The following is a 25,915-nucleotide window of genomic DNA, read 5'->3' on the forward strand; positions in this document are numbered from 1 at the left end:
AAGTATTCAATTGAACTTTACTGCTCGTAAAAGGTTAGCACGTCCGCCTCGCAGTTCATGTAGGGGAGGTTGATGGAACCCTCTAAATTGTCCCGAGGTGTGATTGTGAGTGTGGATGGTTGTTTGTCTTTGTGTGCCCTGTGATTGGCTGGCAACCAGTCCAGGGTGTACGCAGACAGTGAGGAGAAGCGGCGTGGATAATGGATGGATGCTCCAAAAAGTCTTCAAGTTAAAGTGACATTTCTTTTCCAAAAATCCCAAAATAAAAGTCTTAAAGTTTAAATTCAATACACTAAAAAGTTCAATACAACTGTCAATTTTTTGCATACAACTTGAGGCGTCCCGCATAGCAAAAATGGTACTCAAACCACACTTCGAGAAACACATGAACGGTTAAAGTTCTTCATTTGCCCATCTATGGCATTTTGCAATGTCAGGTAGTTGGTATATCAAAGCAGTCCTGTTGGGCAGTGAACGGGAGTGAGGAGAGCAACTCAGCTCCCTCTCTGACACAAACATGACATCAACGTCAGGAATTTCACACACTCAAGCCAACAGTTGTGACAATGTTTGGACCTCCCAAGGGACCGTCCTATGCCAATGTGCCTGCGCACAAACAACCGCCGCCTATCCGCACTTGTTATTAACACACGAGACAAATCTACAGTGATCCGTGGCTGTGGTTTGGGAAGTGAACCGGCAGAGGTGCATTAGCATTCTGGCAGGCTTTCAGACAAGACTGCACCAACTCCTTGCACAGCCAACATGCAGCAGAGCATAACAACAGAAGGAAAGCCAAGACGAAGGAGGGAGGGAGCGAGCGAGAGAGCAGCTTGACAGGTAGCAGGGACGCTTGGAGAGTTTCTGCAAATAGCCACTGACGGAAAGTGTATGAAAAGTCAGCATGCAGAGTGGAGATTAAAAATAAAGACAATTGGGCTACCTTACTGTTGACTTTGGCCTTCCTGGCTTCTTTGGTTCCCCTTTCCCTTTTCTCGCTCGCTCGTTTTCGGCCCAGAGCGGAACCCATTTCACACGCCGACACGCAACCCCGTAGGTCATCTGCGCTCCCCGAGCCCAAACGCCGTCCACATGTCCGCCGCGTCCTCCCGATCCTGCCACGGACCTGTTCCCCTCTCGCTCCCCGCACTCTCACTGAGCTTGTCAAAGTAGCACATGGACATTCACATGGTCTCACTCACACACAAAAACACACACACACAAACACCACGGCACGGACGCATGCGCTTCACGGGCGGGGAGTTGGTGAGGGGGAAGTGTGCAGGATGCTGGGGAGATGTGAGAGAGAGAGGGAGGCAAAGATGAGAGCGGGACGAGAGGGAGGGGATGCATGAGATACCGTGGTACCGCCAACCCAAAATTCCAGAGGTGACCGTCAGCCAACTTCCGTTTGCTCGAGTTTATAAAACTATTCACACGCTGAGATTCATCAAATTTGGAATCAAAGCTGAGAGCAGCCATGAAGTGGTCCCCACCCCCCCTTTTTTTCATGACAAATTCTCCAAGTGATCATCAAACTTGAGATGGCACAGGAAAAGAATTTAGAGTTCTCCATCTGTCAAGGACGGTGAGCCCCAACAACTGCGTGGGAAATTATTCAAATTACACCTAAAAAGGTCAACAATTATTTATCCATTCCAAATAATGTCTCATTGGTCATCCATCTGCCCATCTTTCCGAAAAGAAATGACTGAAAATGCCAACCCCCAGCCCATACTCGTATGCCCCACACATACTAGAATTGACCATTATTCAAATGAATATTTTTGGGGTGGGTACAGAACAAAAGAAATGTTTGAATAATATTTTTTTCGATAATGCCAATTTTGTAATCGTTGAGTATAATAATCGTAATCGTAATTGAATTTTGACTAATTGCTAAGCCCTATCTGACACATGTATTCTGATTACCATATTTTCCGGACTATAAGACGCACATGGGTATGAGCTGCAGCAACCATTTTAAAAAAAAAAAAAAAAAAAAAAAAACACACACACACACACGATATACAAGCCGCGCAATAAGCCGCAGTGTTCTATGTTGAAAAAAAATAATTGTTTACTGCATGTACAGATTTTGTACGGTGAAGGCCCATAAAGGTACAGTAACAGAATTTTAAAACAGGTCCTTTTAACATGGCAACAACTTTGCTAATTAGAACAGGACCGACCCAAGAGAGAGAAAAAAAAAATCAAGATTTATTTCGCGTATCTTCTGAACAATAGAGCGCCCCTACTGGTGAAAGAAAAATCCACAGAAAAGCTGCACCCCTGTATTGGCCGCGTGGTTCAAAATCTAGGAAAAAAGTAGCGGCTTATAGTCCGGAAAATACGGTAATTGCACACGCATGTATTCTTACGACACACTAACAACAGTTGTGTTGTGTGTTATGCGCGGGATCCCACACCAATGTGTGAATTGTGCGCCCTATGTAAATGTAATGCTTTGTTTTCATATTTCGCCTCCATTATATTGCGTAGACGACGCACAGCAATCCCTGTGTTATATTGCAAGCAATGTAGGAATCGCCATTCAGAGACACAATGAGCTGCTTACAACATTCAGATGAGTGGGAGGAACGGTGTGAGTGAAATACGAGAATATTGAATTAGAATATTGCCTTTTGAGCACGCACCAGAACTCGACAGTGTTTATTTACGCTGTGATTCCGTTAATTATTGCAAGCAGTGGAAATAATATTAGCTCGGTGCGTAGATGGGCCGGGCTGAGGCGGTGTCATGACCACGTTGCCAAATAGTGCGTTACTAAAGGGCTCTCCACATTATACTGTATGTGCCGCCCACTTACACCATGCTGAGGGCTTTTATGCAAGCTTAGCATATCAACAGAATGTGCATGTGTGCTGTGCAAATATTCCACGCAATTGTCCTGCTGGCTAATCAGGACAGCAGGAAGGGTGAGGAGAGTGAAAAGAAAAATCCTATTAATTATGACCTCATTTTGAACTTTGGCCCGCAGCGAATTAACTCCATGATGGCAAAGTAGGCTAAATTCTCGGACGGTGAATGCCCACACGCTGGTTGCTTTCTCGGCCGCGCTGACCGCCAATTGATTCTGATACTGTATATCACTACTCAATATAACAGCAGTGGGCAAACTACGGCCCGGGGGCCACATGCGGCCCGTTAAACGTTTTAATCCAGCCCGCCGAACTTGAAAAAAATGAAATGAAGAAACCTTGTTAATGTTTTATTTTCTAAATACTGTGGGTTTTCAAAGACATATAGATTGTTGTAATGCTTTTGTTCACTTTTATTTAAAATTAAATGTATTTTTTTTCTCCGACCAGGTGGTTACCAAACTTGGTCCGGCCCCTCTGTCAAATTTTAAAACCCATTGTGGCCCGCCAATCAAAAAGTTTGACCAATGGAATGATCTGATGCTGGAAACCTTTGCCACTTTCGCTCTAGAAACTTTTGTGTGCGAGCTTAATCTTATGGTGATTTTGTTCGACATCATATCTTATAATGGCTGCCGGGCTGAAACTGTACGGTATGTCCAAATATGCCTAATTTAACATTTTTTCACAAATCGATACTATTGGTCTGTCTCAAGGTCATCTGATAATTTTACACGTTATTAACAAATTTAAAGTGTTAAAAAAAAAAGCTTGAGAACAAATCTAATAACACTCTTGGACACTTGAAGTGATCGCTTATAATTCCATCATGTCATCATTAGAGGAAAGCCTTGCATTTATATGTGGCCTCACGACTGAACATTTTTTTAGACAACAACAAATGAAAATTGTCAGGTTAGGTAAGCCTGTTTTGTTAAAAACGGATCTCCTTAACGCTTCCGTGCAGAAGGATCTGGTCAGCCACGAAGGTAAATGCAAGCAGATTCATTCCTGCTTCTTGGTCAGCTCATCATTTCATTTATCGCATTTATCACTCATGGCTCGAAAGCCTTTGAAAAGTTTCACCAGCTGATGTAACAACAGCTGTTTGCTTTTGTAAAGTATTTAAGGTTGTTGTTAGGGGGTCAGTGCAAGACTTTGGTGTGCACAGCTGGTAGAAATCAGAGACGGGCATCAGGCTCAAAATTCAGCTTGATCATTGGCATGCGTGTACGACGTGCAAGGGAATACCAATAAGCTGCAACAAGAGCGACATTAAACACTTAAGACTCATTCCTTTTGCGTCGAAAGCAATTGTCACGCTCTCTTTGACAACGGAGCTGACATTCACACATCGAATTATCTCAATTATCTCATTGATTGGGATTGAAATAAAGGCAAGTGAAAGTTCACATTTTTGTTTGAAGGAGGCTTCGAATCAGAGCGATTTATCCCAATGAGCAATTTTTACATCATGATCTGTAAATATATAGGTACACGCACACACACACACACACACACAAAAGGGGCAGTGAGTGGAGTGGGAGGAAGATGGTCCATTGCACCGCTGAAGCGCCACATCTTTCTGGTCTGTTTATTCACAAGTCCACGCAGGACAGATCTCTCCAGAAACCTCACACGGTCACACTTCACGTGTTGTCACTTCCAAGCTGCCAATGTCAGCTTTGAATGCGCACATTTTCCACGCAGCCCATTTGTCGTGTAGTGTCTGGAAAAACACATTTCGTCCAGTGATGGATGCAAAAATACGCCCGTCACTGAACCCAACTTTCGAGGAAAGCATTTAAATAATATACTTAGCGATACATCCCACTCGCTGCCACACGAATGGAATGGGCCTGAGGCGCTGATCTTTTCCATTAGGGAATAACTGTGGAGAAGTGCTACTTTTCCTGCTGTTTTTTTCAAAGTAAGTTTGTGCTGCTGAATTGTATTACCGCTGCAATTATAGAAAAAGTAGCAGAAGGCACAAAAAAAATCTATACGGTATGTATCAATAATTCAAGAGAGTGAATTTTATGTGAAACGTGTGGATGCCTCACAACTTGTGTCATCGCTAATTACACAGTGTCAAAATGTTAAAAGAGCCAGATTGTGTTTTGTTTTTTTTTTGCCCCTCCACAATTGAAAACAGTTTCGGGGTGTTTTGAACTAATTTGCCGCAAAGCAGAGTTCCCCATAGTGCATGCTGTCATCATCAAGACGCACAGAATAGTGTGCTCTGTCGCTGAACCTACCGAAAAGAAAATGTGGACTGACTTCTTTAAATAAAGAAAAATTCATTTGCATTCATTCGCAGTGGAGCGTGGGTAACTCTGACCAAAAACACTGGTTTCTGACCAAAAAATAAAATTTATTTATTTTTTTGGTGGTCGTGGGGGTGAAATTCGGAATATTCTTTGCTATTGTAGGATCTTATCACTGAAAGAAAATATTTACAAATAATTTCCAAAACGATGTCAAGTCTAGACATCTTTTAAATCACGAGGCCAGAAGGCCTTACATATTATTTGTTATTCTTTAATTTATACTCACAAAACAACAATCAATGCACTTGTGGTTTATTAATTTTATAATATAATAGATTTTTGGATTATTGAACTCCTCTTGTCCTTTTTTTTTTAAATCAAAGGTTATGAAGTTAAAATACTTGAACTATTATAAAATAATGCAAATAATTTTCAGAGCAAAATCACAATTGTTACCTTGCTTTTTACGAGCTATTTTGCTGAAAAACCAAAGGTACCCTAGAACTCAACCTTGTATGAAGTTCAATATCCGTCCACTAGTTGTCCCCATTGAGCAGACATTACTGACCATCTGTCCTGCCTTGACTTCTGCTCCTTTCCTCTTGCTAGTAAAATAAAAAATAATCTGACTAAAATGTTCTCGCATGCTGTGTCTGTTCATAATCATTCAAACGATTCTCTGAGAGGGGGGTCCGTCTGCCTGATGTCAAGCGAATGGAGAACACTGCTTAAGTACAAATGAATGAATTCAGGGGCACGCTGAGATTTGACTTGAGTCCTCGTTTTTTCTTTTTTTACAGAAAAAAACCCCCTCAGATACACAATGAAGTGTTTTAGGCTGGATTTCTACCACAATTTTCAATCGACACAATGCCAATACTGCTTACTATAAGTAGAAAAAAAAACTAGTATAAAGCAGATTGCACAATACAATATAATGGATTTAAAAAGTCTACACACCCCTGTTCATAAACCTTTTTTACTGCTAATTTAGCTAATTACTTGAACAACTCAATTTTTTTTTTTTAAAGAAAAATTGAGATAATGGAGTTGCACAAGTGTGCACACCCCAATCGTAAATTGGGAAATGGCTGTCTTGAGAATAGACCAATCACATTGTTAAAGGGGAGTCCGTGCACACTTGCCACCATCTAAAGTGTGTCTGACACGAACCCCAAATAAAGTTCTGATGTTTTAGTAGGCTTTTCCTGACATCAGACACCATGAAAGCTAACACTGAAAGTTAATCGGAACCTCCGTCTGCTCCAAGGGTTGAATTCCAGATGAAGAAAAACAACAACAAAGCACGATGCCACCATCATCAGGTTTCACTGCGCCAGACGTAACGTCTGGAAATCTCTCATGTGACAGCAGTCCATCATTTGAAATAAGCAAGCACACAAAAGCCAAAGAAAAAGTGAAAGTGGCGTATTTGTTTGATGACAAAGTCGGCAGTTTCTAACTCTGCTCTGTGCCTGCAGCATTTCTTCACAACACAACACAAGCAGGACGCGATGGCTCCAACATCGGCAAACACGGACACATTCACATCAGCGGGCTCGTACCTTTGTGTGGAGCTTCGACAGCTGTTTCTCATCCAGGTAGGACTGAGTGTAGACACGTCTTTTGTAGCGGAACTGAAACACAAACAGAGGCGACTCAATATCGTGCTAAATCAACAACGATCTTGGGAAGTGGCAAAATATTGGATGTTCATAGTCGGGTGATTTGAGGATTGTTTGCAGAGAGGTTTGACAATGACACGTGTAGGCTGGATTCACGCTGCGCGGTTTTGTTTGCTTTCAAGTGGCACTATTAGGAAATGCGTCATGGAAGAAATGGAAATGAATGACTTCAGATCAAAAGCCTTTTAAATGTGGATATAAATCAGATACGTATTGGATATTTGCCAATATGACCGTAAAGTCACAGATTGAGTACCTCTCAACAATGCTAGCTTGATGTCAATGAAATACACTGATTGATGACGTATGCACCAGTGGTTCTCAAATGGGGGTACTTCAAGGAACTCCAGGGGGTACGCGAGATTTTAAATCAAACAAACCATCATATAATTATTGAATTAATTAAATGTTTCAGGACAATATAAATTCATAAAACAAATTTCATATTCAATAGGTGATCAAATTTCATTATTTAAAAAAAACAGATTCTCCCCATACTATAATGGTTCGACCCAACTTGTCACATGCCATTTCTTGTTACCACTCAAAGACGCAAGACATGGTCGGAGCGTAAGCCTTTTGAAAAAACTCAGGTACAAGTGCAAAAGAAGGCCAAACCCAGTCGGCAAAATTCCGGTTGTATGTTGAAGATAATATTTTACTTACTTACTAATATTTCACAGGGGGCATATCACTGAAAAAAAGCTTGAGAACAACTTGTATACACAATCGCTGCCCAAGCAACACAAAAAAAACAAAACGTCTATAAATCCAAACGCATCTAACTACTGATGGCACATGGGCTCCCTCAAGTGGCATGCAAAAGAATTGCTGAATTAAATACGAAACGTATACGTAAAATATAATCAATGGCAAACAAATCAAGACATAATACACATTGTTAAAAAGCCAAAGTAAAACGTGCATGGGCAGTACTGGGTGATAATGGTGGCCATAAAAAACATCAACACTGAATGAACATCGAACATGAATGAATCGAACATTTTCATTTAGGGGTGTTGCCAGCGCTTTAGAAATAAATGGCTGTCAGCTGAGTTATTTCAAGGGGACAGTAAATTGACACTCTTATACAAGCTCGACACTATGTGTCATTTCTTTGGCGTTAACCCATTGAAACGGGTAATCACATATTTACGTGAAGGTTGGACTCACTTTTGTGAGATACTTTAGGCATCAAATGGGGATTGTGCACTTGCACGTGCAGTGCAAGGCCAACCCCCACGTCGATTTACACCAGGCAACACCTGCAAAATGCTCCATGGAACGAAATACTGTCGAACTCGTTTCATCCTGTCAGTCAGCCTGCCGCCTCGGGGCGAGTAAGTGCGGGTCAATCAATGACACACACAGCACGGCAACATTGTAACCCTCGTAAAAGACACAAAGAAAGCTGTTGGGCCTGAATGGATGCTTTTTTTTGCACGCATAACAGTGAAAGGAAAACTGAAGTGCAGATAAATAAATACAAGTCACAGTATTGGATGACTTGGCAATGTCAATTCACCACATTTTGCTAAACGATGGTTTCAGCCAGTCATCTGTCAATCACAGAGTGTCAGTTTGCACATGTATATTTATATTTTATGTATGTATGTATATAAATAATAATAATAATCTCCAGAGTTAACGCTTTAATTTTGAAAGCCCTAGTTAGAATATTATATTTTAAGATCAGCCAGAGGAACAATTGTAACTATTAGCCACTGTGTAAGGGAAGCCAAGTAAGTTCAGGTACGCGCATAATGCTGTTTATTTATTTATTTTATTTTTTTTTCATTTAAATTAATCTCGATATCACATCCACGACTTGAGAGAAGAACTTTTAAAATTGTCACTAAAAATACCAAAAAGGATTGAAAAACATAAAATCAAGTCTGTATTTTTTTATTGACATTTTAATTAAATTAAAATGTCAATAAAAAAATGTAATTAAATTAATCAATTAATTAAATTAACTGATTAATTTAATTAAAAAGAACATTACAAATGTTTTTAATTTATTTTTAATTTTACATGATTAATGAGTTACGTACTTAATTTTTTTTGGGACTTTCCAAAAATGCAATTCTGCACCATTACCTAACAATGACGAAAAGTCCTGTTTTTCTCCTTTCTTCTTTTGCTTTTTTCTTCTTCTCTCTCCTCTCATTTTTTTCTTTCTATTTCATTTCTTTTTCTTGCCCAATAAATCAATACAGTCTCGTGTTAATTGGCCCATATCTTGGCTCGCCATCTCTCCTAACAATCCGGCGTTACTCTCATCGCATACATTTCCAAGATGACACTTGTCCATTCACTCAGGCTGCTTGTAACGTGTCATCCATAAACATGATTCGTGGCATACCTCCAGATAAGGTACGGGGGCGATGGATGGGAAAGGGTATTCCCTCAGCTGTCTCTCCTCATCCAGAAACTTTCCAGCCTTGCCATTGTACGCCGGCTGGAACAGGCCATAGTTGAGCACGTCTTTCAGGCTCTGGTTGAGTGTGCACAGTATCCGCTGCTTGGAGCGCCAGATGGGAGCGTCCACGTTGAATTTCATGCATTTCTGCAGGAACCACAGGACAGGGTCAGTCACACGTGTCTGTTTTTCTCAAGGTAACGCATGGTGAACTTTAAAGGAAACAAACAAACTCTTCACTGAACAAAGGAGGCCTGGAAAAGGAAGGAATGACAAACGCAGTTTCAAAGCTAAGTGGCAGACTTTCTGTCGTTTTACGGCATGGGTACCAGAGAGTTTTTGGTGGGTCTACTCATGATCGAAAAGCCTACCAACTTTCTAGTTTCTAAGTGAAACGGGCATTGAGGGCTGAATTTTTAAAGACTTCTCGCTGCACTAAATCAGAGTTTCAGGTTTTATGGGAAGTCATCAAACATTTCACTTACTCCTCCCACATGCAATGTCAAAAACTAAAAATCTTCATAGCATAGTGTCGTCAATCTGTCCAGTGTACATGGTTCAAATTTATTAGCAACTCTCTTTAAAAGAGCTTTGGAAATTGTATAAGAGACACTAACAGGCATTTTCAGACTAAAATGTCAGACTGTTTTCCGATGTGAGACGTTTTTGCGGGTCTACCATGATAGCTGTCATGTTGCTAAGTGAAACGGCCTTTGGGGGTTGAATTTGGAAAGAGTTACAGGAGGCACTAACAATTAGAGTTCCCGTTTTATGGCAAGTCATCAAACTTTAACAGCCTTGCTCCACCTACACGCGATGACAAAAGCTAAAGATGGTCATAAGTTAGTGTCATGCATAAGTTTCGGGACATCGTTCGAATTTAGCAGCAATCAGAGAAAATATTTTAGAAGAGTTTGTCTTTATCTTATATTAAATACCCAGAAAGAGAAAACTAGAATGGCAGACGTGTTTGTTTTCTAGCAATCAAAGTTTTTTGTGGTTCTTCACATGATTGATGTGTCTCCGACTTTTCAAGTCGCTAAACAAAACAGGCCTCAAGTGCTGAATTTTCAAAATCCGCCGAGGGGCGCAGCGGAGTCAGTTTGCAAATCATAGCACAGTCGTTTCCCCAAGCTCACGTTGCACAGTAAGATGCAAGAGCAGACCTGTTTATGATTTTGTGACTAGAAGGTGCTCAATTACACCGGGAGAAAAAAAGTGCCGTCTCCACATGGACGGCCTGGCCCAACGTGGCGATGTTTGACGAGCAATGCTGACTCACTCTCTTGCTTTCCTCCTCCTGTCACCGCGTTGTTTACATCCTCAGCCCGCCGCGCACCGTGCCCCGCGTATTAATCAGTGTCAGACGAGTTCACACGCCGGCGGAAAGTCACCCGGTTGTGACGTTGCCCTCTTCTTCAGTCCTCCTTGCCGCTCTTCGACACTTTCTTTCTTTTTGTTTTTTAATTTTATTTTTTTTTTGTCTATCAAAGACCTGCTTGTCGCGTCAATTAGGGGCACCATTGAAAGATGATTGGACCAAACAGGCGGTGATAAACTTGAGGTTAAGGAATGGCAAATACTTGATGGAAACTACTACTTCTACTGATCCTTTAATTCAGGGATTCTCAACCATTGTGAGCTGAGAGCTCATCAGCAGTGTCGCGGGAAATTATCTAGTATCCGTTAATATTTTTTATTTTCGACAAACAAGAATAATCCTTATCTCTCTTTGGCAGTGACTGGTGAGTGGTTCCTATGTTGGACTGAGGGGAGGAGCTTCGTTTAATCAGGCCATAGTTCTGTCTAATAGGCAATTGTGTTTTGCTGCCATCTTGTGGCATTTATTGGCAATTACAAACAATTGTGTAAGAGATCATCAATTACTTGCCTGGCAATGCTCAATTTTTGTTAAATTCAGTCGGTGGTCATACAAAAATTGATTTCAATATAACTCAGGTTCGTCACTGGTGTCCAAAATCACCACGGGTGTAATTTCCGTAGGAAATACAGAATAAGGGCGGCACGGTTGCGCCACAGGTTAAGATTTATGCCTCAGGGTACAAAGATGCATGGTTCGATTTTGGCTCATTCGTGTGTAATTTATAATGGGATGGAATCACTTTTACGATGACGGTCAGTTGTTCTTGACTTTTGAAGATCCATTATTACATTACTACACCTAATCCGAAGTAAATAAAAACTGTAAATACACAACCTTTTCATGTTTATAAACAAGAGGCGCCAGTTTATTGGCAGAACGTGACTACCGCTGACCTGAACTGAAAACCATCCAAAACACCTCGTGAGTTTGGGTTGCACTGACCACAAAATTAAGGCTTTTTTTTTTCCTTCCTCCCCAAAAAATAAAAAAATCTAATTTAATGCAATACAACCTGTGGCAAAGGAGGCTAAATCGAGTGGCTGTCATAAATAGTTTTACAGAGTAGCTTGCAAGTCTGCCTAAAGGCCGAGTAGCCACTTCTAAAGGGACAGATTGGGGATGTGGCAAGCATTTTTCCCGCAACTCTGGATAAAATTTGCGGTGGGTTGTCTTTAAGTAATTAAGCAAAACATCATTCGATCGCAGCGAAGGAGCTCGACTCACAATCAGATCATCTGCAAATCATTCAGAACCAGAATGTGTTTGATACCGAATGGATCATTGCGTTACCATCAGATTAGCAATAACGCTAATGACCATAATCATAGTGACTGAGCAACGTCCAGTGATGGCTATTTAATGATTCTAATCACTATTTGCAGTCCAATTACCGCTGACTCTCCGGTCCAGAATCCACAAAGCCATAAATGAGAATGATTTTATTGCTTTTTAGCTAGCCTGCGAGCTGACGTCAACTCTGCATCACACGATCCATTTCAGCGTCAAAAGAGCACATCTGTGCCATTCATCCAAACAACAGGAAATTCAATTAATTAGCCAGAGCCTCATTGAGGAAACTATGACAACTCTAGCACGTCCGTTATGGAAACAGTTCACCACCATGCGATTCATTTGGAACTTTGATGACGTTTTACGATAAGACTTTAACTATATTTATCATTTTTACGTGTATCGACGCTCTCTCCTTGATTGCCTTTATTCCTTTCTTGATAGCTCAACTCGATTCTTGGTAATCGTCCAATGTTGTCTTGGTTCAATACAATGGGCCTTTGACCCTTTTTTTGCCGGTCAGTCCCCCGCCCTCTGGCCGCGATCTCTGGACCGTTCCATCCTCGACCCTCCAGCCTTATTCTTAAAAATTGTCGGCGAGCGACTCCATTCCCGCCCCTGACAATTCTTGACGAGATCTGAAGATTCCAATTTGGTCTTCCGATTGTTCAAACATTTCAGGTGAAGATCATGAGCCTCATGTCATTTTTGTATCGTCTGGCTGCTTTGAAAATCTGAAATCTGCGTTGATCCAAGACAAATTTTTGGCAAACATTAAGGCGCAAAATGCCTTCTATTTTCCAGTGAATGGCATTTTCAACAAATAGCAAGAAAATCAGTGCAAAGCACACTTAACGCAAAAAGTAACAACATTGATGGTGACGTAGCAACGGCCTGACAACACGAAAAAAAACTTGAAAAGTTCACCTTTCAAACGAAGCGGGTTTTATCAGTTTCTGAGATATTGCATGTGGATTCTCAAAACTCGATTCAGGGTCATGATTTTGTGGCTGTCCGGTCGTCAATCGCTTGGTGTGCAGCAACGAGTCATGCGACTATACTTTTTCACAATTGTCCAGTAAATGCACATTCATCCGCATCGCTCGAAAATAAATGTAAATTATGTTCGACCATACAACTTGCTTTGAAACAATTTTTCAGCTTACAATTCAATTCACATGCCATACAGTACATATTCACGCTCCGTATTCTGCCACTGGGAAGTAAGTGTGATATCATGATGAAAATACTTACGGGTGATAACCGAGGTACACTCGCTTCACAAGTTACTAATATTTAACAGGGAGTTATTGTGAACACAGCATTACTCTCTGCACACTTTCTTCGCTTCCAAAAAGGAACAAACTGTGGCCTTGAGGACATAGCATGAGACGCATACTAATAAACGGAACGAGCACGCTTCGGGTTATCATTCTCCAGGATCTACAGTTGACGGGGTTACTTAAGTGGGACATACGCATCACAGGCCCGCATCTGGAGCGCTAAGTGCTAAGGGTTGTACCTAATCAAAACGAATACACAATGACATGTAATCATGTCACGGCGTATTTTGAACCTGCTAATTAAGACGCATTGTTGTGTGCTTATGCAATCAAGGCTGATATATGGAGGAGGAGGAGGACGCCGCCGCTGTATCTGCAAAGGCACGGAAGGAGGTAGCGCAACGGGCAGAAGACAGGACATTGTCGCACCAAGTAAAGAAAGAAGATAAGAGGGTTGAGATGATGGAGGGTAATGACTCGAACACACTGCCATGACTCAATTTTGGCCATATGACATACGCGTTAATTCACTCTTGGGAATGTGTGACTGCAAGGAGTGGAAACAACAGTCCTGAAGGGGACATTCCAGGTCACACCTTTTGCTGTTTTTACCTACGGCTATGAAATGGCAAGCGGACACACTGACTGCATTTCTTTTCGGGCTGCAGTCCAAAGGGAAGACAAAGCGACTGCTTGTTTGCTGCAAAGCACAGCATATTAGATGAGCGGAAAAGTTAAGCACTACAAGGTGACTGAAAAGTAACTCCTGATTTTAAAATATTTATAATTACCAATGCTGGTTCATATTAATGTCGAAATCACTGTTATAATAGCCCTCATTATTCTATATCTCTTTTAATATGTACCGTATTTTCACGGCCAAAAGACGCACCATATCAAAGGGCACAGCGTCAGTTGTGGGCGCTATTCCTGTATATAAAACAAACACTGGGCGCACTGCACTATGAGGCGCATGCTAGCTCACGCATGCTAGCCTCTCTCATTTAGAGAACAGAGGTTGGAGGTTTTCGAAAGTAGTCCAAATGGAAGTTGGACCAGCATCGCAAATCCGACAGAGAAGAGCGACACATTCAAGAGCCGTCCTGATGTTCTTCTCCTTTGATCACATCTCACCAAGCATGAACTTTGCTGTAACGGGCATAATGTCATGGGGACACATCTGGCGACAGACAAATTAATACAGCACAGCATGCCTTCCATTTGAGATCATCACCATCATTTGCACAATCATCTTGCAGAAGAACGATAATGCAGCCAGACCCCTTCTGGCACTCACTGAACAGTTCACTGAGAAATCGCATCGCTTTAATGAACACGGACAAACACGCTTGACTTAAATTAAAAGGCGCGCAGTTGCCCTGCCACTCTGGTTGAATTCACCAAAGGGTTAACATCTGAGCCATGGCGACGCACTCCTGAGACAAGGTGGTGGAAACTGCATTGATTCAATTAACTTGGATTAATGGCCTAGCTCCAAGAATCAGACACCTTGAAAAACACCACTTGAACATATACTTTACAACAAAAATGCTGAGGGGGGACTTTCACCCCACCTCAGCCATCACGGACAGCCTACAGGGTGAAGGATGAATCAGGTGTGTTTGACACTTAACGGCAAAGTTTAATTTCTTTTTAAGGTGGCATTTTGTTAGCCAAGCGGAGAGCTCAGACTGAGCAAAATTAGAATGAAGCACTTTATAAAAGTAATGCCAGGTACTCGTACAAGTAAGGCAAAAACATGATGTAACTGTACTTAAAAAAATTGTACCTGTACACTTATTAAGATGAAATATATATATATATATATGTATATATATATATATATATATATATATATATATATATATATATATATATATATAAAGATATGTTTTTTTCATAGACTGCTGCAGTTGGAAAGGGACGTTTGCGCCGTTGTGGGAGTGAACACGGACGTCTTGCTTACTGACCAACGGAAGAGGCTCCTCTCGTTCCTTTTTACAGACAGTGCAGTTGAAGCACACATTCTTTGACATTGAGAAAGCAGAATTGAACAATTGACAGAAGATCAAAGCACACAAAGAACTTCAAGCAAACCTCCATGGCTGGATGATGTTAAGATGGCCATGCGATCAAAGATCAACCACTGTAAATTGCACACTTGGAGACCCCGATCCTTCTTGTCCTTGTGTGAGAGAAGCTCACGTAACGATAATATTAATAATGCATTGAATGGATTGATTTTTGCAATGATTCAGAGGGTTCTATCTATGCTATGGAATACCATGACATCCAGCACACATGTCCGCAGAGCTCATAATCTGACTGCCTGCACCTTGATCAAATCCACCAAAATTAATATCATATTAGCACCACTTGCTAGAAAAAACATGAGAAACACAGTTCTATAATAATGGTGAACCAGGCAGACCACCCGCTGTACAACGGCGCTAACGCTACTGCTCCGAGATGTTCTCGTCCCACAACTTGAAGGCTCGGGTCACAGTAGTGACACGGTCACATGGGCATGTTAACGCGCTAAATATCGTGACAGACAAGTGTGTCGCAATGCTAAATGCACATCAACTGGAGACGTTCTTTGTAAGCGAGTGTTGCAAATAATTAGGCAGCAGCTTAGTTCCAGGTCCCGACGGTTTACCATAAGTCAATCTGACGTGGCCAACCTACTCTGACTGCATGTTAGCAATCGGCTCACACTTTATTACCCGACTAAGACCAGTAGAAATAAAGCCTTCGGTGCATTTTATGTTCGTCCTGAAGTTTTACCCCAAAGCCCAATATCCCTTTAACTTTTTTTGTGAGCAACGCATCATACCATTTTATGTCACAGCGTGATTAATCAAAGCTCCCAAGTACACTTTGTGTATACGTGTGACTGAATTTAATTGAGATGGAGGAGCAGCAAGCTCAATTCAAACGTCATTTCTGCATGAGGTGAACCACTAATATGTTGTGCAGAAGAACGAACAGACCATGCCGGAACATCTGCCAAAAAAAAAAAATATGACTATTACTTTTAGTGTGAGAAAAACAGAACGACACTTTTGTCTTTCCCTTAGAAAATATGACTTTATTCTATTTGTTCTATCAAACCATTAGACCTTTTTTTGTTGCATGTCTACTGTTGAGTATGTAACTGGAGCTCAACGTTTACACCCTGGACTGGTCACCAGTCAATCACAGGACACATAAAGAGACAACAACCATTCACACTCACATTCACATCATCAAATCCATGAAATGGTTTGGAAACAGTTTAAAATCTTGAAAAATGGGCACATTTTTGTAGCTTTTTTTTTTTTTAGGGTTATGTTCTCATAAATGTAAACTCCCCCCAAGGAAAAAAAATGAAATAATCTTGAGAAAAAATGTAATTATAATTACATTGCTCTGACTGATTACATAAAAAAACCACTATATATATATATATATATATATATATATATATATATATATATATATATATATATAAAGATAGATATTTTTGGAATATTAATATTAATATAATGTTTTCTCCTTCTCACTACTATAGGCCAAATCAACAATAAGCGAGGTTTGGGGAAAAAAAAAAAAGTATCGCTTTCTAAAATACTGCTGGTGCTAAAAGCCAATCTACTCAGTACAGAAGCCAAAGTAGACGAGTGTAGCTCTTGACAATTGTAGTGCAGCAAATTGGCAGTTGCCATTGGTGGCAAGGTAGAGAGCGGCGTAATACTGTATCGGCTATAAAGCTCACGGAGAGAGCTTAACACCATACATGCAATTTCATCTTACATTTCTCATGAGATGACTCCATCTCTCAGTGGAGACCACATCATCATCCAGGAAAAGAAATCATTCATTATCTTCTAGTGTCCTCTCCTTTTTCTGCTTGTGGATATAATATTGCAGCGGAGAGTGATGCTCACCATGCACACATAAGGTGAATCTTTACCAGATGTACAAAAGCTAGGTGTATTTGGACCAGTATGAACATTTCGATCAACTCCAAAGCCTCTCTGGGGAAATAGTTATTTAACAGGAGATGGAGGAAAACAAGAAACAGAAGAGGGAAGTATGAAAAGGTTGTGCGCGTGAAGGAGTCGGCGAGCGGATCGATCAAATAATCACAAGTGTGTGTGGTGAAAGCGGCTTGACACACACATTGAATTTTTAAAAGTCAGAGACCCCAAGCTTAACGAGGAAAAAATTGGCAAGTGTGTTCTTACTAAGGCCTGATTTACTGAGATCACAAATAGTGGACGATAAATTACTTGTTTACGCTAGCATGCTGATGATGAGTGTGTTGCAAATAATAATAAGATTGCTATCTTTTACTAAGATCCCGAATCGTGGATGCTAAATTACATGTTTACTACCAAACGGTGAATACGGTTGGCAACAGGTGTAAAAGTGTTCGACAGCACGGTATTTAAAAGAGGGTTTGTCACCGCAAGAAAACATTGGGAGAGCACCACAAGCGCCAAATCAAGTGTGAAGTGATGGAACTGGAAGTGTCAGTGGAAGAGCCAAACAAACATATTATGGAGTTACAGAAAATATAATAGATCAGACAGATAATTGGATGTACGTGCCCATCCTTTATAACAGGTGTGGGCAAACTATGGCCCGGGGGCCACATGCGGCCCGTTAAACGTTTTAATCCGGCTGGCCGAACTTGAAAGAAATTACATGAATAAACCTTGTTAATGTTTTATTTTCTAAATACTCTTGTTTTTCAAATACATATATATTGTTGTTCACTTTCATTTAAAATTAAATGGTTTTTTTTTCTCCGATGAAGTGAGGTTACCAAAACACTCCATCCATCCGCTCCTCGTCCGGCCCCTCTGTCAAATTTTAGAACCCATTGTGGCCCGCCAATCCAAAAGTTTGCCCACCCCTGCTTTAAAAGATTGGGCATCATTCACTAGGAAATGTTTAGGAAAGTTCGTACTATGTGCACAAGTTAAGCGTGAACACAAAATCATCCTTGGATTCAAGCTTACGCACCGGCCCATTTACTTTGTACCGTTGTGCGCCTGTTGATGTATCAAAATTAATTTCAAATGCCAGCATGTGCCCATGGGGCCTTCATTTGCATCCGTTTAAAGTTTAAAGTTGCAAGGGATTATAAAAAAAGAAAAAAAGACGCATTCATAGAAAAAATTAATTATTATCCGATCAATGCACGAAAACTTCAAATAGCTAGTAATGAATAAATACAGCGCAGCAAAGAGATATCCGTAGCCAAAACATTTAATGAAATTAGTGTTGTATCTAGTGGCAAGAAATAGGAATTCTGTCGGTGTTACGTCACAGGCAAGCCTCCGTGTGTGTCCCTCTGATCTTTTTGACGGTTGTTTGTCAACTGTGAATGTCAGGAAATGATGTTTTGAAGCACGTATGGTACTAAACTTTAAAGCCTTGGATTAACCAGGAAATGCGAGCGGTGCAATGACTTTTCCAGGTGCTCGATCATTCTCGCGCATCCTGCTCATTGAGTGACAACTGCCGACACACAGACAGCGGCAGATTCATTCAAACAGTAAATAAGCACAAACACACACTGGAACCGCAAGACAGTTTGGCAAACACGGTTGGCACACACCTGAAAACTGATCTGGGAGAGGCCAGCACCAATTGTCACGTTGCGCTACAATGACTGAAGGAATGGAAGGAGTTTTGTAAGAGGCAATATGGCATGACACCTTCTTGTGACTGGCTTCAATCACCGCTTAGATTACTCTCGAGCTCAGATAATGGATGGATGGTTGAAAACTCGCCATTTTGTCTCTGGAGGTACAAAAATTCCATCCAACGCCAGCGATATATCCACATGCATGGACATTTTTTATTATGACGGACGCAATCCTATCGTATTGTAATATTGCAATTTTTTGTGTCAATCAGAATTAAAAAAATATATATATAAAAATCACAAAACCCATGGCTCAGCCCAAATCATTGTTGAGAACACACTTAAGGATCTGCAATCTTATCGAATGAATGGCTTTAACAATCACGAAAAAGAAAGAAAAGATAAAGAAAAAAAATCCTTCTAAACACTGCCCACACTACAAGATAATCACTCAGGATAATCCTATAGAGACATCAGATAAACGGGCCTTTGCTGACTTTAATCGGAAGGCAGAAAAAAAATGCCCACGTTAGGCCTGATTATCTTTGATTATGAACATTGTGGGAGACCTTAATTATCCGCAAAGCATTTGCCCGAAATGGATCACGTTTGTGGCATTTTTGTAGTTGGCTAGAGGCAAAAATCCCATTTCAAAAACGTGACTCTTCTCTTTCTGCTTCGCCACTCTTTGGGGGGGCCCCCAAGAACAGATGCTCGGGGAGAGGAGGGATGCAGGACGAGTGAGATAAGGACACTAGGAAAGGGATGTTACGCTACAGTCAACTTTTCCCTGAGAGGGGAGGAACATGCGAGGTTCTGACAGTGTGAAGAAAACGCGCAGACGTGTCACATGAAGTACGGGGTAACACACGCTAAACGCTTCAAATGGGAGTGACCGCACATGTGGCAATAACGCCATCGCCTCAGTTTCGTCCGCCAAACCAAAAGTTATTGATTTGCACGTGATAAAACTATAATAGAGGCGAATGAAAATATTCAGAACTATAAGCTTAATTACTTAATTTTTGCCGATTATTTGAATACATACAATTGAATGCTGGGAAACATTTGTTTGAATACCAATATTACCTTCTAACGAATACATAACATGGACTTTGTTTTAGACGGGACTCATTTTGCTTTAAAATGGTTCCCTGGTCTCAAATTGGTTGAAATACATGAAGAAAAGGAATTATGGAACATTTCAAATCCATCTGTCACACTTGGGTCCAAATCCCTCGATTTTGGAGAGGCAGTTATGTCTCATGCAAATGCTGAGTCTGGATTTTGTTACCGTGACAACCAGATAATATATAGTGACTTTTCTGACTATGATTTAAAAAAAAAAATGCACACCAAATCTTTTCCCATTAGTGTTCATGGAGACTTGTGGATACTTTGAGACTCCCTCCGGAGAAAGAAATGTTCACCCCTCTGGGTCCGGTCCAGACTTCAAGAAAATAGTACTTGTACAAAGCCAACACTGGCTAAATTAATCATATCCGATGAAAGTTCATTTGAACCAAGAACATGAGTTACGGCTAATATTATTTTGAACATTTTAAGTAATGAAACTATCAGAAAAATTTGAAAAAACAATCATAAAGTGGTGAGGGATTCACACTTTCCAAGCAATCTTCATACCTCACATCAAAGGATAATCTTTTCCGATCCTTACAAGAGACTTCCGATAAATCAAGCCTTTGGTGATTGGTTAAAATGAGAGAATCTGATTCACATAAAACTGTTGATCTCTATGAAAGCAAAGTCAGGGAATTTAAATTGGATTGACTAAATTGAACTTCACTTGGAATTTGCTTTGCATTTTATCCCAAACATTTTTGTGCAACTCTTAAATCTAAGACCTCTTCCGCTGCATAATCAATCAGACCTGCGCTCAGGATTATGATTTGCCCACTGCAGCACAAAATCTCAACAACGCTGCCAAGAATTAAAAAGAAATGAATAAAATGAATGTTGAGCTCCCAATAGGACAATGTATAGTGCTGTAGTGCAGTGATGCAGTCACACAAGAACCACCATCTGCTGAAAGACGCAAAACGCTCAGCGGCGATGCCCACTGGAGAACATGTTTCCAGGCAGAATGGCCCCCCAAAAATTCAATCATTGTAGCAGCAGAGGCGCATGAACAATTACTGGAGCCTCTAAAATAGGAGACACAAGACTATATAGCAACGATCTTCAAGTCAAAATTCGGAGTTGGCCAGTTTTTTGCAGGGTTTTTGTGTAACTAATCTGCCAAACAAAATCATAACGGGATATTAACTTTTACTTTTCAGAACATATATTTGTGGTTTGGCAAATAGGATGTTTTGCTTCCATGAAAAAAAAATCTTTCTGACATTTTAGAACAACAATGCAGGAAGCGAATTGGCAGTTAAAAATTTATCACAACCCGAATTTTTGAATTTGAGTCCAAAGCGGTCACTTCCAAAAAAAACAATGCTAACCGCTGTGTGGCTTCCGGTGTCATTTACCCTTTCCCTCTGCGTTCAAATCAGCTTTCAATTCAACAGCTAGGCAGTCAGTCAATAAAACCCGGCTCGGCAGTGTATCAACGTCTTTGTTTACTCGCTGTTAGCCTCTCACGCCGTCCTAGCAAGAAGATGCAATAGAAAAATACCCAGGTTAGCTTACGGCGAGCTAGCTGTTAGTGCGACACAAGCGTATGGATTTCAAAAAGTCTAAAAAAAAAAAACAGTGAGTGATCGGTCATGTCGCTCCGCTGACCTCTGTTAGCTTATTTTTGCGCGTTCTCCTAAAGCTGCGGCCGCACATTTGCGCTGGCTTCCAGAGAAATAAAAGCACAGTGGTCCATCCATTAAGTTTTAACCACTTCAATGGGACACCGAGAAAAGCGAGCCACACTGAACGCAACAAAACATTTTATCAAAGGGCAACAATGGAGGACAACTCGAGTCTCCTGTATCGACTTCTAAGCATGTGGCAATGCATATGAAGCAAAATGGTACCATACTATAATACTAATGTCTATTCCTGTCTTTACTCACTGGACATTCCTAAATATTGCAATTACTCCACAATGATTTCATCATCCAGCACCAATGCAATGCCCAGCTATGCAAATACTGGAAATGGTATCTCCTAGTACCTGCTTTCATGTGACTATAAAAGAGGTATTAAACCGGCTTTGCTTGGTTCATTCTTCAAGCAGTAGCAATTGAAGAATTTCGACAGAAAAGCTGTGAATTCACCTCGGCGCGGACAGTGCGCACTAACTAACTAGCAAAGTGGGCGAATGATGAAAGAGAGCATGCTAAGGAGGCAAAACGAGGCGCAAATGGAGAATACAGATGCATGCAGTTCGAAAGTACCGGGGTGGACTGTTTATGTCAGTGTCATACTAGCCTCTGTTGAGAGATGAATAGCAGCCATTAGCAGAATTCAGAAGCTGTCTCTTTTTGGCCCAATCATAGAAATTGAGTTTTTGGTGGAGTTGGAGATGATGAATGAGAAAACACAGCCATTAAAAAAAAAAAAACGACAACCACCTTTGCAAATAATTTGCCCGAAGATCTGACTGAATGCGATGCTATTAATGGCTAATACGAGCGAAACACAGATTTTGAAAATTTTAATGGATCAGAGATAGAGGCCCCTCAGTTCGAGTATTCACGTTTTTCCTGGATTAGTTCATATTCAGTGTGACGGACAGACACCCTACAAGAATTTCCAGTCAACATAAAATTTCATTGTACTGTATTCAAACTAGGGCGGTACAGAGGAGCAGGGTTTGATTCCGGCTTCAGCCTTCCTGTGTGGAGTTAGCATGTTTTCCCTGTGCCTGAAGTGGCTTTTCTCCGGGTACTCCGGTTTTCTCCCACATTCCAAAAACATGCATGGTAGGTTAATTGAACACTCTAAATTGGCCCTAGGTGTCATTGGTTGTTTGTCTGTGTGTGCCCTGTGATTGGCTGGCAACCAGTTCAGGGTGTACCCCGCCTACTTCCCGAAGACTGCCGGGATACGCTCCAGCACCCCCCGCGACCCTCGTGAGGAAAAGCGGATCAGATAACAGATGGATGGATTGAAACTACTCATAACCGTTTTAAATGCATCAGATCATTTGATCATTCATTTGAATATAATGGAATGGAAAAAAAATATAATGGAGTATATATGCAATATTCAAAGATATTAGATTCCCAAAAAGATTTGCTAGTGACAATTAAAAGTCAAAGTCTCAGCTTGATGTAGCCTCCATTAATTTCTGATTTCATGGGTTGACTGAATAAGATCATGAAGTCCAACCCAATTATGATAGACTCTCCAATAATGGACAAGTAATGAGAGTCCCTTGACATTTCATTAGTATTAAGAATATGACAATGGCCCTGACGGCAGGAGCAGATATTTGACTGTGCACAAAACAGCGAGAGCGAGTGCCGTCCTACAGGAATGGCGAGGAGTTAAGTGCTTCCTGCTTTGATACCAGCATTTAATGTGATAGAGCGGTCACCGAAGAACCCCGTGTGAGGATTAAGCCATTTTGGACTTGAAGCTTAACCCTGCAGGAGGTTGCCTCGCTTCCTCTTTCAGCTGCTGAAAAGACAAAAGTAGTTGTCTTGGCGTGTTGCTCATTCTGATCCGTGCTCCAAACACAGCAGGAGACACCTAAGCCGACTTCGGGACGACTTTCCAGCTGTAATCTGTCACTTATGACTGCTTAAAGAAAGACGCGAGTTATGCTGCGCGCTTTATTAGTTCTGACAGCAGGTCTTGAACGACAACATCCCATAATAATTCCCAAGAAAGCTTTGGGATATTTCCAAATTTCCCAGCTTTACTTTACAGGAAACTTAACAGCAACAAAAGACACTCCCCTAAAGGCCCGTCTTTTAGTCAAGAATTCAAATTGAATTCTCAGCAGCCCATATTTAACATTTGTATTCTGTGAAACTATACGTTTAATCTCACGCCTCCTCTGGAGGGCGCCGCGCACTCCACTAAGTGAAGGCGTAAGCAGCTAATAGACCTTGAACTGACATAAAACGCGATCACTTTGCATTATGTGGGAGAAAAAGTGATCAAAATCTTGAAGCCAAGCTCGTCAGTACCCAGCATCGGCGCGTGTGCACGCGTGTGTGCGAGTGTGTGGGTGTGCGAGCGTGTGTGTGTGTGAGCCACCACAAGAGAAAAATCGTTTTTGGTTCACAGACGGCGATTCCGCAGCACCTTTGGGGAATTCTCTGCTTCCTTTTCAACGACTACTGCTGCTTCTTTCATTTCCTCAGCACGAATCGTCACAAATGTCGCCCACCGCGGATGGATAATCAACAATAATAAACGCACGGGACCACCGAATAAAAACAACAGGCAGCAGAGCAAAGACCCCTTGTAAAAAAGGGTCCATCTGCATTTTGCGCCACCATTAGTGGATAAAGGTCTCCTGAGGAAATGTGAGAGAAGGTGAGTCGAGGACAGATGACAAGGCCCCATTAGAACGGACGAAAAAAAAAAAGGTGTGTGTATTTGCTTGTGTATGTGTTGTTACACAAGAAAATGTCAGCAGGTATTTGTCCAGCAGTTTGCTCTTGTGCGTAATAGCTAAAGAAGGACTTCAAGTGTGCACATAAAGAAGTTAATGTGTTTGCGTGATATATTTAATCCTTGGAGCAATCTTGGTTTGATGTTATGTCATGTAAAAAAAAAGCTTTTCAGAGCACTTTCATCAAGAACCTTTTGACGACCTAACATTAAAGGAAGAGAAATGGCTGGAATCATTAAAAAAAAAAAAAAAAAGTTCAACAGTGTCACGGTTTAATGAATACAACATGTGGCCAATTTATGTCAAGTTGAAGTTTTTTTTTTAGAATGGACTAGTTTCTAAAATGGCGGAAGAATGCGTCTTTATTGTTTTTAGTTTAATTATTTGGTCTTTTTTTCATACAAATATTGTATATTCTGTTTGACATTCGTGAATTCTCCCATGATGACATTTTTTTTCGCAAACGTTCATCCGTTATTCGCGAGATAAAAGTAGAACTTTGGCGCCATCTTGTGCAGCTTTGATGGAATTGTGGTCATTTCAGTTTATTAATTATTTTTTTTGGTCTGAGTTTGAGATGTCCTGTTTTGTCGGCACCTCGTGTGTGAATGCCAAAAAGTGAGTTCATTGATTTATACTAATGGTCTCCAACCATCGGTCCACGGGCCACTGGGTAACAGTGGGCCGCACAAATGAAAGGAAAAAAAACAAACTTCCGGTGTATTTATTATTCAAAGCTGATATTTTATTTTGAAAAACAACCGGCTTTTCTCTGTTACATCGAACTCTTGACATGTCAAGATGCTAATTGTGTCGGTTGCCTTACGCCAATATTAAACCCACAACCTAGCAAAATGAATAAAAAAACAGACCACGTACGTCATACAAAGACCGCTCTGCACAATATGCCGTTCCTCGCAACTATTTAACAGTTTTATATTTACGGCCTAGAAGTGTTTTTAATGAAAACATTTACTTTATGATGGGAAGTTAACGTCTTACCTACGAATTATAAGGAACGTGGAGCTATTTTAAAGTGAGGACACCCCTCTACTAGCAACAGTGTAAAGCACAACAAGCAATGATTTGTAACGCCATATTTTATTTTATTTTTTTTTTTACAAGCAAGTGATGTCCTTCAAAACAGGTAGTTCAGCTTCAGAGCACTCATTGCAGACTTTTCTTTTAAAGAGGGCAGGTCAGGATATCCGACAACCTTGGATTATGTTTTATGTCATTACGTTTTGAGCAGACGGCAAGAATGCAGGTCAAATCAGAGAGCATTTTCATTATAGTAAATTATAATTTTTTTTTTTGGGTTGGATTAAAGATGCAGGCAGCATTTGAAGGGACCTTTGCACCTGCTTGTTCATCGTGAATCCTTGAACATAGTGACCACAGTTCATAAAGCATGAAGTGTGACACTGGCCAGATGTCTTGTGTCACGGCTTGTGACTGGGGCTTATTTTGTCGAATTGCCGAACAGAAGTTTGTCAAAGTAGGATCCCTGAAATATAATGATTTGTTC

General features: G+C 40.8%; 1 protein-coding gene across 12 annotated transcripts in view; it reads right to left on the bottom strand.

Annotated features, from left to right (window-relative positions):
* shank3a (SH3 and multiple ankyrin repeat domains 3a) overlaps nt 1–25,915 on the bottom strand; it is a 125,066-nt gene that overhangs the window by 82,073 nt on the left and 17,078 nt on the right. For 11 of the 12 annotated variants that reach the window (XR_015844135.1, XR_015844134.1, XR_015844136.1 and 8 more), the window contains exons 4-5: nt 9,203–9,406; nt 6,718–6,789 (exon numbers count right to left, since the gene is read on the bottom strand). Coding sequence is in view for 9 of the 12 variants with exons in the window: in XM_088299258.1 (XP_088155384.1) it covers nt 6,718–6,789; nt 9,203–9,406 (276 nt within the window). In the remaining 3 variants the exon portion in view is untranslated. Of the gene's footprint in view, nt 1–943; nt 1,138–6,717; nt 6,790–9,202; nt 9,407–25,915 lie in introns of those variants that run through there. The other variant, XM_088299261.1, reaches the window with a different exon arrangement.

This window comes from Idiotropiscis lumnitzeri, chromosome 6 (genome assembly GCF_059441095.1).
Source record: "Idiotropiscis lumnitzeri isolate Australia: NSW breed Sydney's pygmy pipehorse chromosome 6, RoL_Ilum_1.0, whole genome shotgun sequence".
NCBI lineage: Eukaryota > Metazoa > Chordata > Actinopteri > Syngnathiformes > Syngnathidae > Idiotropiscis > Idiotropiscis lumnitzeri.